This window comes from Lagopus leucura, unplaced genomic scaffold (assembly GCF_019238085.1).
Source record: "Lagopus leucura isolate 7727_CA_CO unplaced genomic scaffold, USGS_WTPT01 Super-Scaffold_100157, whole genome shotgun sequence".
NCBI lineage: Eukaryota > Metazoa > Chordata > Aves > Galliformes > Phasianidae > Lagopus > Lagopus leucura.
In genome coordinates this window covers 37,761,589-37,775,176 of record NW_024962334.1, presented here as the reverse complement: position 1 = coordinate 37,775,176, position 13,588 = coordinate 37,761,589, and the positions used below count along the sequence as shown (strand labels likewise).

The 13,588-nt window shown below is 37.2% G+C and overlaps 1 protein-coding gene across 15 annotated transcripts in view; it reads left to right on the top strand.

The window, feature by feature from the left end:
* PARD3 (par-3 family cell polarity regulator) overlaps positions 1–13,588 on the top strand; it is a 425,937-nt gene that overhangs the window by 169,371 nt on the left and 242,978 nt on the right. For 12 of the 15 annotated variants that reach the window (XM_042889260.1, XM_042889257.1, XM_042889255.1 and 9 more), the window contains exon 5: positions 8,674–8,805. The exons of the other annotated variants lie outside the window; for them this stretch is intronic. In XM_042889260.1, the coding sequence (XP_042745194.1) occupies positions 8,674–8,805 (132 nt within the window). The remainder of the gene's footprint in view (positions 1–8,673; positions 8,806–13,588) is intronic. 15 annotated transcript variants of the gene reach the window in all.

Below are 13,588 nucleotides of genomic sequence, written 5' to 3'. Positions count from 1 at the left end.
TTTTTTACCATCAGCAGCATGTTGAGAATGGGAGATATAAAATGAAAAATCCTGGTCTGGTGCACAGAGAGATAACAGAAAATGTATATCACTGGATTTTGTGCTCTACTATTTGCTGAGTGCTGCATATGCAGTAGGATTCAGCTCTTTGGATAGAAAAGTCAGTCGTGACCAGAATTGCTAAGAAGCAGGGAAAAAGCCAATAATCGGAATAAACAATCCAAAGTGAAATTACAATTTGCTTAATCTCTTGTTCTTTTACCTTCTTTTTTTTTTTTTTCCTTTTTTTTTTCTTTTTTCTGGGAGATATCCATTTGTGAAAGCCCGCCTATCAAATTTCCTCTCTGTCCCTCAGAAGATTATTAGTGCATGGTTCTAGAGGGATCTGAGAACTTGTGTTTTTTTTGCACTTTGCTCTGTGGCTGAGCTCTGTGTTGTTCACTCAATCTCTGTTCTTCATCAGTAAAGTGGGAAGAATAAGTCATTTTCTTCCAGTACTTTTCTACCCCGTCTCTTTGTGTGACGGGCTTCGGGTGAGCAATGTCTGGCCTACAGGTGAGAGAACACAGTGCTGTACCATGAGCTATGAATACTAAGGAGGATCTGAGTTGTTGAATATCTTCCTAGTGAAGGAGGAGTGTTGGAACATGCTCAGGATGTTTATATTTTCACTTCAGTAGCAGTGGCGTACGGCATTTTTCAGAGAGGTGGTGAAAGCTATACTGAAGGCGTGGACCTCTCAAGTACAGAAAAATTTAAGTTGTAATCAGTGGCTGACTTTTCCTGTGCCATTCATCTAAGTGTACACATGCTTGTAAATTTCCATGTTTAAATGTTCATCTCTGATTCTTTTAATTTTCTTATTTTACTGTAGCAGATCTGTGGGCTTGAGGGGAAAAAAAAAAACCCATGGGCTTGAAATAATTGCTTGATGAGAGATTGAATAACGAAAGATAAGAAAAATTAGATTGGGAGTTCAGGTTTAGTCATTTTATTTTTAAATGTTATAGACTGGAGATGCACGTAGGTTTTTATTGGGGACAGTTTTCATCTATTTAGCTGTAACCCAGAACTCTGTATTGAAACTGCATTTGCACTATATACAAAGGCTTTCTGCAGATGTATATTCATAAATTTGCCTATCTGCCTTGTTTTGATATTACTAAGGTTGTGTACTGATGCAAAACAAGTCCAAAGAAAGTCAGTGAAATTCAAAGCACAAGCCACATAGCAGGCTGGGCTTTCCTGCAGTGTCCTGATGTGAGTCTGAGCAGTGCCAGCAGTGATTATTTCAGCCTTTTTTTGCTGCGTATGTTGTGTTTTTAAATGACTTTAAGTAATAATGCAATGAGTATCAGTCATGCAAGAAAAGTAGTCTCAGACTAGTGTGATTGAGGAAGAAATGGTGAACTTCACTGGATGGGAATTAAAACTAAGACAACCTACTCACCTACTGGGCTTAGTTCTGTTAGGACTGAATTTAGGTCTGAAACAGATGCTGCTTGTCCTGCCTTGGTAAAGTCCTCAGGAAAGAATCTGGCCGAGGCCTGAAATGACTTTACAAGACTGATGAGTCAACTGATCCCTCAAAGTTGAGTGCTTTCCTGGGAGCTGAGTCCCCTCTATTTATTGTTAAATAGGGCAAATGGTGGTTTTAGTAAGGGCTGATAGGGAAGAGACCAATGGTTGTGGTGCAGGGAGGGCACAGCTGGTGCATCCAAGCCTTGCTGCAGCCTGCAAGCCTTGCCTTGCTGCTGCCTGGGCACTGCCCTGCTGCTTTGGTCAGAAGTCATTGCCCTTCTCTGCTCACGTATTAAAGAAAGGAAGACAGAAACTCTTAAGTTCTCTTAGCTTGAGAAGCTAGCATGGTTGCCCTGTCCCCTTCACTCCATTTTTGTTGTTGGCCTGTAGGTGCGATTTTCTAAACACAAAAACAGCCAGTAGAAGCTTTCAAATATTCATTTTAGAGGTATGGCTGCCTTAAAGCATTTACCTGCACTTATCAGGACAGTACTGGCAAGTTACAAGCTTTGCTTCATCCACACTTCCATGGCATGTGTCATTCTGTCAGACTGCCTGTCTGTTGTCCTTTCTCACATGGGAACAAAATGTATTGTGGAGAAAGTTCCACCTTTCATACCACCGACATCTGTCTCTGATGTCATGGGCCAACATCATAAAGTAGGAGGCATTACTTTCAGAGCAGCCCTCATAGCTTTTTTTTGTGTCTGGAATTTAATTACATGGCTCTCCGAAGGAATCAAACGAAGAAATATTAACAGTAAAGATAAACAAACAACATTACAAATGCTATTTTCACTAAATCCAGGTAGACACAGAGCACTGTATAAATTTGGATACAAAATAAAATACCAGTGAAAATGGCAGGGTTGAGCACAGTTGCATTATTGCATATAAACAACCATATAGATTGATACATAACTGGAAGTAAACAATACTTTTGCATCCTCTACAGTAGCATGGCAAAAAGACATGGGAACTGACTAAATGTAAACAAGAGGTATCACTGTGCAGATCTTCTTGTGTGGTACCACTGGAACTGTCACTTTTGGGGGCTCTGTATAACTCATCTCCAAGTATTTTTCAGTTTTACTTTGGACATTATTTTACTAGCTTTAGAAGAATTCATGAAGACATTTGAGATATGTGCCTGTACATTTAAGTACACTTTCTAGATGTTCTATAGAGTGAATATTTCATTTTTGTGGGAGAAAAAAAAAACACAAGAAAAAAAGTGAGAAGAGGAAACTGTTTTCAAAGCATAGTGTGTACAGGAAGCAGAAGTGTTGCTTCATGGCATTTTGAACTAACTGATTCATTTATTTTCCTTTAAAATGATGCTATGAAAAATGGTGCCTTTTTAGCATTGTTTGAAGATGCTCATAGAACTAAAATCCAGTTTCAGAATTGTAGTTACAAAATATCAACTACCATATGCTATTTTGGTTGTTGAGCATTATGTTTTTGAGGTTTTATTGTGAGAACAGTAAGTAAAGAGTGAATTGATTAAGAAGCTTTTTTTTTCCTGTCTCAGTCTGAGAAAAATCAAAGTACCCTGTGTAGTAAGTTTTGGTTTTGCATGTATACCTGCAAAGTTTGTTACATTTTTTGTTTTCCTTTGTAAGCATGAGAGATCAACAGAATGATTTTGATGTATAATGTCACACTGTTTAGTTTATTTTTAGCTTAATCCATGTTCTTTGGTACTGAATAGCTTCATGCAGCACCAGATGTACAGGAAACTGTCCATTCTTCATGGCCCCAGCTCAGTGCTCTTTTTCAGGTCAGTGTTTCCTTGTCGATCAAAGGACAGCATAGAATATATGAATTGGAATTGCACAACTTTAGACATTTCTGAACATAAAGTGGTAGAATTTAGGCATAACGTTGGCTTTTAAATTATCTTTCTCCTCATAAGCATGTAATGAGCTATTGTTAATGCATAATAAGTTAATTCAATTCGTGGAGCTACAGGAGTGGTCATTTCTGAAGACAAATCTTTCTAGATTCTCTAAAGTCATCAAAATGACTACAGAGTTGTCGTTCTTCACATCTATTTCCATTATAAATAAGGAATGCAAATGACCATGTTCTTTATTAGAATATTAGATACTCATGTCCTGTATCCTAAAACAATTTTTACCAGTTGGCTGGAAATGATCCATGTTGCAGGTCAGAACCAAGAACAGGCATAATAAAGCTGAGATATTTCATTAATACAGGAATCCTCTCTTTACTCCTCGGGGAATGGCCTAAGATTAGAGATTCCTGATAGTGGGTGATTGATACCCGATCCTTGCTGCATGCATTTGATTGCTAAACTGTATCCAGATTATAGTATCTATGTAGGTTGTGTTCTTCAGTACACTGCAAAGCAAAGCAAGCTTTGAAACTAAAAGGTAGAATGATAAAACAAACTGAATTTTCTGAGAGGAAAAGGGTAATTGACAAAGCAGTAGTGTTAGATTCTCAAGATATATGGGTGTTTATAAGGAATGAGTTACTTATTGACTGGTTCCTTATTGACACAGTTCCTTTTGAGGAAGACTTGAAAGCTGGTATAATTTGTTTATAAAAAGCTGCTGATGAATAGCCAGATTGAATCAAAGTCTGACCTCTATGTAATGTTTTTTTTAGTAAATTTCTATATGTACATCACATTACTTGGTTAATTAATTTCCCATATATAATTATTTTTCCTGTAACAAGCACAATTTATACAGTTTTTTCTTTTTTTTTTTTTTTTTTTTTTTTTTTTTTTTTTTTTTTTTGAGAATTGAGAGTTCACTTGGTCTTACGTATTCATTTAAGTCAGAAAGCAACAAAAATCCAGTATAACAAAATAAACATGAGTCTGTTTACTGAAACCTAAGAGGGCATGCAAAAATGCGTGTATATGTATATTATTGTGTTGGTAAACAGAGATTTGTATCAGACAGATCTGTATTTACATAAAAATGCTTTGTTAATTGCTGCTTTTGGAATTAGTGTGTGACATCAAACTGACCAGTGCCTAGCATGGACAGAATGGAGCATGAAAAGAAAGAAGAGCAGCTTTTTTAGTCATTGAGCCAATAAATATATTCACAGACACTTGCCCAGAGTTGGTCAAATGAAATAGTAATTTCAAAGGATTAAACAACACTTCATCTCTCTTCAGCATGGAGGTATCAACCTGAGACTGTCGCATGGTATCAAAAGCAAAAAAAAAAAACAAAAACCCTTTTCCAAAATGTTCTGCATACATGAAAGAAAAAATACAGCCAAACATTTTCAGAGCCCCAGATGGTTTCTTATATTGAAGGTCCTGAACAAGATGTGAATGACTTGCTGTAGAAATAGCTAAGGGGAAAGCTTGGTAGAGATCTTTGGATCTCCTTCCAGAGAATTGCCATGAAGAGGTCTTCAACCTCTTTACCTTCTGTTGTATGCCCATATAGAAATAAAACACCAAGAACTCATTGCACTTTGCATTAGACATACGTAAGGGAAAAGCAAATGAAAAATACCCTACTTCTTCACTATTTGGAAATTGGTGTAGTGGCAAATGAGGTAGTGAGCAGGGATGTGTCACCATGCAGTGTGAAGGACGTTCTGGTTGTGTTAGTCATGCTAGGAGTCTTTAGTGGCACAAATGCAGGTTACAATCACTAATGAGTTTATGCACTGACAGCCAGTAATTAAAGTACACTGATCATAATAATGCATCATTTTATCTACAAGCTACAAAGTCTTTGATGAGGAGCTTGTTATATATTGCAAATCATCTGAAATTAAAAGCACAGCAAAAGCACTTCACTGTTGTCCCTTTCACCCAAGCCTCCAGCAAAGCCCTGCAGGGACAGAACACTGAACTAAATCTTAAGGAGTTGGATTCTGTATCCTCATTAAAAATACTGCTACTATTAAGTACAGTGGCATTATATAATATAATATATGAATATGGTGATTTGACAGTTTTAGAGTTACATTGATCAATTTTCATTTCAAATATCATAAACTTGCCATTGCCCACGGTCCCCAAAGACGTTTGAGAAAGAACCTTTTTTTAAAATTCCTGCATTTAATTGTAACTGATGATGCGTGTCAGTACCAGTCTCAGGAGGGCTTCCAGCTGCAGCTCCAGAAGAAATGAGAATTCCCTGTGTGACCCTGATGGCTTCTGCACTATGAAATCTTCTCTTAATGGCATTGAAGTTAAAAGCAGAGCACAACTTTCCAGTTGGATGTTTGGAGCAGGCATGCTAATGCCGAATCATGCTGAATGGAAGAAAAATGGTCTGGGTTATTCATTGGCATATTTTACAGAATGTATGTTTGTTTGCTTTAGATGGCAAACAGCTGTGCAGCTGCTTCAGCAAAAAAAGAAAGTGTGGTTCTTACCTATGGCAAGTTGCTTTTCTGATGTTTTGCTGTTCGGTTAACACCAGCAAAACTGCGTATGATTCCAGCCCTGAAGAAGTTTTTTGTTACGTGCTGATAGTAGTAATATTTTGAGCTGAGCTGCAAAGTACAACTCACAGGGGCTGCATATCTGCCCTGTTCCAGCTTTTGTTTCTGCCATCCAAAAGTTGATGAGTAACTTTGGATGCCTCCTGTGTAAAAAGAACTGGTGTGCAGCTCAGCAGGAAAAAGGCAATCTTCTATGAAAGTGGACTACAGCAGAAATATTTTGGTAAATGGGAGGAATATATTCTTCTGGCCAGTACAGACATTACTAGGCACGAACTGGTTGCAGAATTTCTGACAATGTCTTCTGCATCAAACAGAGGCCCAATTTATCTTACTCTCAGCATAAATAATTTCATCTGCACTGCGTGCTGTGGCAATTTAAGACATTCCACAGCAGGAGGTTCCAGTATAAACTGTAAGCAGTACTGCTGTCCTGCATAACTCAGGTCAGCGCCACTTAGCATTTGAATGACTGAAGGATACTTCCCTGGATGAGTTTTTATCTTTTTTTCTTTCTCACTCTTGCAAAAATTTCCACTGTACGTGGCTGGTAGATGCTGCATGGACAGAAATCTTTGTGTAGCGTATATAAAAGAAGTTTGTTTTAAATGTTTGTACTGAAAATTGTTAACATGAATCAATAGAAAAATGGAATTATCTATAAAATACAAAGATACAGAAAACATCTCATTATGTCGGATGCAAAAATTGTCCATTCAGATGGGGTGATGATCTGTCTGATAACAGGTTACCATCAGATAACAGTAACTCATGCACCAACTGAAAGGAGTGTTTTTGTGCTTAAAATGATCCTCCTTTATTTCTTTGTCCAGATCTTGATTTTGTTATTATAGCTTTTCAGAACTTTGAGCAAGAGAAATTGTTGTTTTGGCTGATAGGAACTGTGCCACCTCTGTCTTTGGAGGAGAATGGAATAAGAGCAGCATTAGGAAAAAAATCAATGCTGCTTCCTGTCCTTTATGGCTCCTCAGAGGGGCAGCTGTACAAAGCATCAGCTTCCACTATCCGTCTCCTAAGCAAGAGGCTGTTTGCTGTGTGCTTAAGCACACTGGAAAAGTGGAAAATTTTAATAGTTGAAAGGATATGAAGTTTTTAGTCATTTGTGGGAGGTTAAGCTAATTTATGATGGGGATTTGTTCAGCAGGTTACTTGTGCAGATGTATTTTACAATATCTTGTGCTGGTTGAATTCAAGCTTTAATATTTTGAAATTGATTATTTCTTTTCTACTACAAAATCTCTTTCAAAAAAAGAACTTGTCATCAAATAAGAAAGCTTGAGTTTAGTAAGCAAGGAAAAAACCTGCTCTCATCAAGAAAGCCCTTGAAAATTCTATTTATCACAGTTATAATGATAGCTCAATTTTCTAGGAAAATATGCCATAGCTTTATAAGAAATCAAACTGTAAGATGCAATTGTAGAGGGGAACTGATGCTACAGCCTGTATTTTGGAGTATTGGACAAATACTGTGCTAAGCAAAATAAATATCGATAGCCTAAATGGGGAAGGAAATACTTATTATGATGGAATGAAGTATTGATTTTAAATGGTAATAAAGTAGAAAAAAAGTACTTAACTACCAATGTACACTGATGTTTTTAGGTGGTGGCTTTTTGGTATTTTCTTTTGTTACTTTTTTTTTTTTTTTTTTTTAAGCCTTTTTCAAGGCTAAGAAGAATTTCAGTTCCATAAATGCTTTGAATTGGATGGAATTGTATAAATGATCAATTTTTCCATTGACTTTGGGTTAAGGGTAACTCCCAGCGTTAAGGATCTACCTCTTGTGTTTTTATTGGTTTTTAGTGATCAGACTGCGTAAGGATAAAGTACCATTAGAGGCTGAGGAATATGTGCATGTGGGGAAGAAAACTGAAACTGTTAACTTGCCCATTGAAAAGACTTAAAAATCTGTCTCAATGTGACGCGTGTATTTCCATTGGCACAATCTCTGTCTGCTACAGTTTTACAAATATGGCTGTATTTGTTTACTTTCAGCAAACCAAGAAAACAGAAACAGCGAAAAAACCCTTAAAATGAGAAAAGCAAGCTTGATAACAGTTCCAAATGTTAATTCTTTACTTAATATGTTACATAATAACACTTAATACTGAAAAGGAGAAAGAAGTATACTACCAGTTATAATCTTTCCTTATGATGTGGGATGAGAAATTCCAATTTTGAGCTCTCTACCATATTATTTCAGTGGAAAGGAGCATACCTGGAGCAAGGAGACACCTTTACCTTTAAAACATACTGACTTGGGAAAATTCTGCATTGGACTTACACGTTTCTAGGGGGAAGGTTGTATGGTGTGTTTGCTTTTTTAAGGAGCTGGGTATTCTGAAAGCCTGATGGAGTATGTTCTTGGGAAGTCTGTGCACTAGAGGTTTGAAGTTGGGAAAGGCCAGTAGTGAGGCACAAATGGGAGCAACAAACCCACAGAAGGCTGTGTTTGGACTTATCAGGTGCTAAGGAAGGGGAGCTCTTGAAATGGAATATCTTTATGCGCACACACCAAGCAGTCAAGTTGTATGTTCTGGTCCTTGAGGTCAGCCAGACCTACTTTCTCCTTTGTCCTTCTTCTCTTTGTATGATTTTAATAACCAGCTGCATTGATAATGTGCAAGGACTGGTTGGTTTTTTTTTATATAAGATACTTTTTTGTTTCTTTTAAAATAGAAAGATGAAAACTACAGAAGCCTACCACGAGATACTAGTAGCTGGTCTAACCAGTTTCAGAGAGACAATGCTCGTTCATCGTTAAGTGCCAGTCATCCCATGGTGGACAAGTGGCTGGAGAGGCAAGAACAGGTAATATATATGTATATATATATATTACTTTATCAATCTAATCTTTATGTTACTGCAAAATATTACAAAAAAAAAGAAAAAAAAAAATCATATGTGATATTGGCTCTCTTAGTGAGATTCAAGTACCAGAAATACACAGACTAAATTTGTAAGGGATTGTGTCTGCTTCCAAAATGCTGCATTAAGACTGAAAATAGACAGTTGTAAATTATTTCATTTTTGAGTTACACACCCATTTACGTAGTATATGGAGTGCTGCTGTTCTTCACAACCAACACCAACAGAATTAATTTATTTACAGAGTATAATTTTGATAAATATTTTGCAGAAGAAAGTTAATAATATTACTACAAAGAAGCCAAATATGGATCAATTTTGATATTGTACTTTGAAATATTTTGTTGTTCATACCCTTGCAACATAGATTGATTATAAATTAGAAGAAACTACTATCTTGTTTATTTAGTGTACATTTTTACTGCTCATTATTTTGGAGTTTTTTGAAACATTGAGTAATTTTGACTCAATTTTTCTTTATTATTTTATTTGTTGATAGTCCTAGAAGGTGAAAGGTGAACTTATTATTACATAACAGTAATATGATGTGTTTGTCTCAAATTTTTCAAGAAATGTCCTGAAAAGTACAATGGAAATGCATCTTTATTATGGAGACTGGAGGTATAACAGCAACTCCATATAAAGAATGGTGAATATAAGGGCTTTTTCCTTATGTTTCCTCCTTATACAATGTTGAGATTTTGCATTGAGCATAAATGTATAAGGTTTGTGTTTTATAGCAGCAGGATGAGAAAACAGAATTTATTTTATACAGAAGGATCTCTGCCCTTGATCCTGGTGTTTTTTCCCCTGCACATTCTGTGGCAGGACCCATGGTGGCAATTTCATTGCTGTTTTTCCCTCAGAGTGGACACAGGTAGTGTGGGTGAGTTCAGCTGCTGCCTCTGCACTGAAAGGGGAAGGTCGGTGCCCTGAGCTGGAGGTGTCTCCCTGCTGGTGCTTTGATGTTTTCGAGGCACGCTTCAAGTATCATTAGATTTTCACTGTGGCAGTTAGCAAAGCTGTTGTCTCAGCAAAAGAGGTTGGATTAGGAATCTTAATAGTGATCTTCCAGTAGAATGTTGGATACATGAATATTTTGTGCATGGGAATCCGTGTTAAAAGAAGTATTACGTTTTCTGCTGATTTTGGTCTCTGAATGGCTTACCTAGTTCAATTTATTCACAAATTAGGTAAATGGTAGTCTGAAAGTGTATATGTTTTGCAGGCTAACTGGTTGAAATCTGAATTTGCAAATTTTATATTTTGTTTGAGTAAGTTTTTGGCTTCTGGTCTCTCTTGTTGCTTTCCAAAAGAGAGAGGAGGATCCATTCTTTCGATGTGTTCTTTCGAATTTGCCTGTCCCTTTGCCATTTCATGCCAGCAGGATAATTAATTAGGCTGAAAGCTGTTTAACAGGATATGAACAGGAGGTGAGGATGGGGTGATGCACAGCTCTGCAGAAAGAAAGGGAAAGGCCCAGCGGAGAGTGGAGGAAATGCAGAGAGAAATTCCCTTTGGTTTTGGGGTTTGATCTCTGGTATCTTTTTCAGTGTCCTCTGTGGGCTTTTTTTTCTTCCCCCCCCCCTCCCCATTTCCACCCCACTGGTTTGGCCTTTCATTTTTGTTTGCCTTTTGTTTAGTTTCGCAGAAATTGAATCTGGAAAGCCTGTTAATAACCGAACCAGAATTTTCAGAACACAATCAGGTTCTTGTTCTTTTAAAAAAACAAGTGACAAGTTGTGTGTGTATCCAGTGCCTGTGCTGGAAACTACAAATAGATGAGCTAATTGTGCCGGAGACAAAAGGCCAGACCTATCTTACTGACCCTGGCTTCAAAGCATATTACTCATTGAAAAATGTCTTTCAGTTTATAAGCTTTCTGTATTTAGGTTGTGCAAAGCGTTTTTCTTACAACATCGTTTGCCTTATCCTCTTTCCTTCTCCTAGCTTAAGCTCTGTATTCAACACCATAGAAATGCTGTCAGTGGAAATGGATAATCTGAGAGCAAATGCAGAAAGGAGGGACTCAAACAAGGAGGTTGCAGTGTAGTTTGCTGACCTGGCAAAGTCGGTTCGTTTAGTGACTTCCAGCCCTGTTCCTTTATGTATGGCACAGCACGTGCATAAGAAGTAGCAGACACAATGTCTGGCCAGAGGTGTTGGGCTGTGCTAAGAAACCATTTGTGCAGCACTGACAGATTCCAAGAGTGGTGAACAGTCCTTGTCCAACCTCCCTCCGTGGCTCTGCAGACTACACAGCAAGTGCTACCATTTGTCTTGCAGGCTCCAGAGGCTTGTTGTTAGGAAAGGCTTTCTGGGCTTGGGCTGAATTGCTTCTCTCAAATTTTCCACACCTCCTCCTTTGAATATAAGGAGAAAAAAAAAAACAACTTCAGGATGATCATTGTCAGTTTCTACCATACATGAACATTTACTGGAATTGCACTTTGAGGAGGGAGGGTGTGATGTGCCGAAGTTATTTTTATGTGGGCAATGCCTCATTTCCAATAAGCAGAACCATAGAGCAAACGGTACTCTTGCAACATCACAGCCTGTTCTGCAGATGGAACTGCAAGACACCTCCTTTCTAGGAAATCATTATAGGCTGCTGTAGCAGGGACTAATCAAAGCACAGAATTAGAAATGTTCTAGTAGTTGTTAGAGAAATACTTCTGTAGATCTGTGTAAGTTTTAGTGCCTTAAATGGAGGAACGCTCAGAGCCTGTTAAAATTCCTTGAAGTAATTGCTTTTGCTCCTACCTATTGTGCTTTACTAGGGCTCTGCTAAATTGGAGTGATACATCAAAGAAGTGGAAAAGATTAATTCTGCCTCCTGCATCCTTTAAGACGTACTGTTTGTGTATGCTGGTTAGCTACTACTGCCTGAGGTTTGTTTCCAGTTTAGTTCCGGAGTTCTCAACTGTCCGCAGGGCAAATTGATCAGTGTAATTCCTAGAAAGCTGTGACATTTCTCATGACCATGAAGTCAGTTATGTGAAATTGTTTGTACCCAAGAATCACCTTGCTACCATAAAATCAAATATCTAGAGACCACTTCAAAATAACTTTAGAAAGGTAAGCCCTTTTTCTTTTACTGCTTCACTCAGTAATTTCACTCATTCTGTTTTGTAGATCATTAAGTACTAGTGACAACATTTGTGAGCTTTAACTTAATTCTCAAATATTTTAGGAAAAGAAAAAGTTGTTTTTGTTCTTTGCCTTCCCCTCCACAATACTATTTTTTCTCCCACAGCAACCAAGCTTTGAGGAAAGGCTTGAGATTTCTTATTTCCTTCCAAATGTATTCAACTACATGGTAATGTCACTTTCATTTGAGAAATCTATTTTTTCTTGAGCTCACCTAAAGACTTACTCAAGGTCTGATCAAATCTGGAATCATGCTGTTTTATAATAGAGAGACATGAAAAAGGAACATAATAAAGAGAAACTTTTCACCAATTTCTGAAGTTTAAGTATACAGAACGCTTTTCTTGTGTGGTCATTTTAGTTTCATTAATCAAATATTGAAACTGTTAGCAACCAGGAAAACTTGAACTGAAATAGTATTTTCGGTGCTCTACTGCAAAAGCCTGTTTTGCAGAAGGATTAAGAGCACCCTGCTGTTCTCAGTAGTGGGAAAAGGGGCAAGAACAGCAGTAAAGGGAAATTCTACAACTACCCTGCTTCATTTGAAAGCAGTTGATCAGATTTCCAAGTGTAAAGAGATTTGTTCAATTAAACTTGTACATAAATATACATGTATTTGATGTATATCTGTACATATGTGTACTTGCCAGTAAATGAGAGCAAGGCAGGAAATGAAGTGAAATTTCATGCCTATCACTGAAGAATAGGTCTGATGCCTAAAATCCTTGTAGCTTCTAAGTAGCAACCAAAGCCAGAGATGAAAGCAACTAAATTGAATCCCGAAGTGGGAAGAGAAGTGTTTACTACTGCTATCCTCTTGAGCAAAAATTTGCTGTGCAGAATACTCTCAGTAAGTTGTTTGTGACATCCATCCAGTGATCTTATGCAGTTTCTCAAGTTGCTTTTTCAACAATGAGATCAGACATTCAAATAGTATACGGTTTTATCTCCATCTACAGAGTATCTGCCTTCAGCTGTTATTTTCAGCAAAATAAGGCTTGCTTTTAATGTGATTGAATAGACTTTCTAAAAACATTCAGATGGTATAAATTAGTGCATTTCAGAACTATCTGTTGAAAAAGGAAAATCGGAGCTTTAGAGATAGATCGGTGCATTTGAATCATTAATTTTCTTTGGATTCTTATGCTCCATCTTAACCATGTTGTCCAATTTTTCATCAAAAGCCCTACTTCTATTTTGTGTTTTAGTACAAGGATAGAAGGTAGAAATGTAGGTTGTTTTTTTTTTTTTTCTTTTTAGTTCTGAATGTTATATAAGGTTATAGCTAATGCATATGATCATCTTTATTTTCACTCGTGTGCCTCTTTTGTGTTTGTCCTTGTCCGACAGCTGTGTTTTTATTTGTTTATTTATTTATTTCTCCACTACTTCTGTAACTATACAACATCAAAGTCTGCAATTTCAGTGCTTCATGAACAGACGATGGAGAGGCTTGTGGGGCTGCAGGCTGTTCTTTGCCTCAAATTGTTCACATGTACAGATAGAAACTTCAGGAAAAATATCATCGTTAGGAATTCTGCTAATTTAAGACTTGGTAAAAGGATTAGTCAGATTT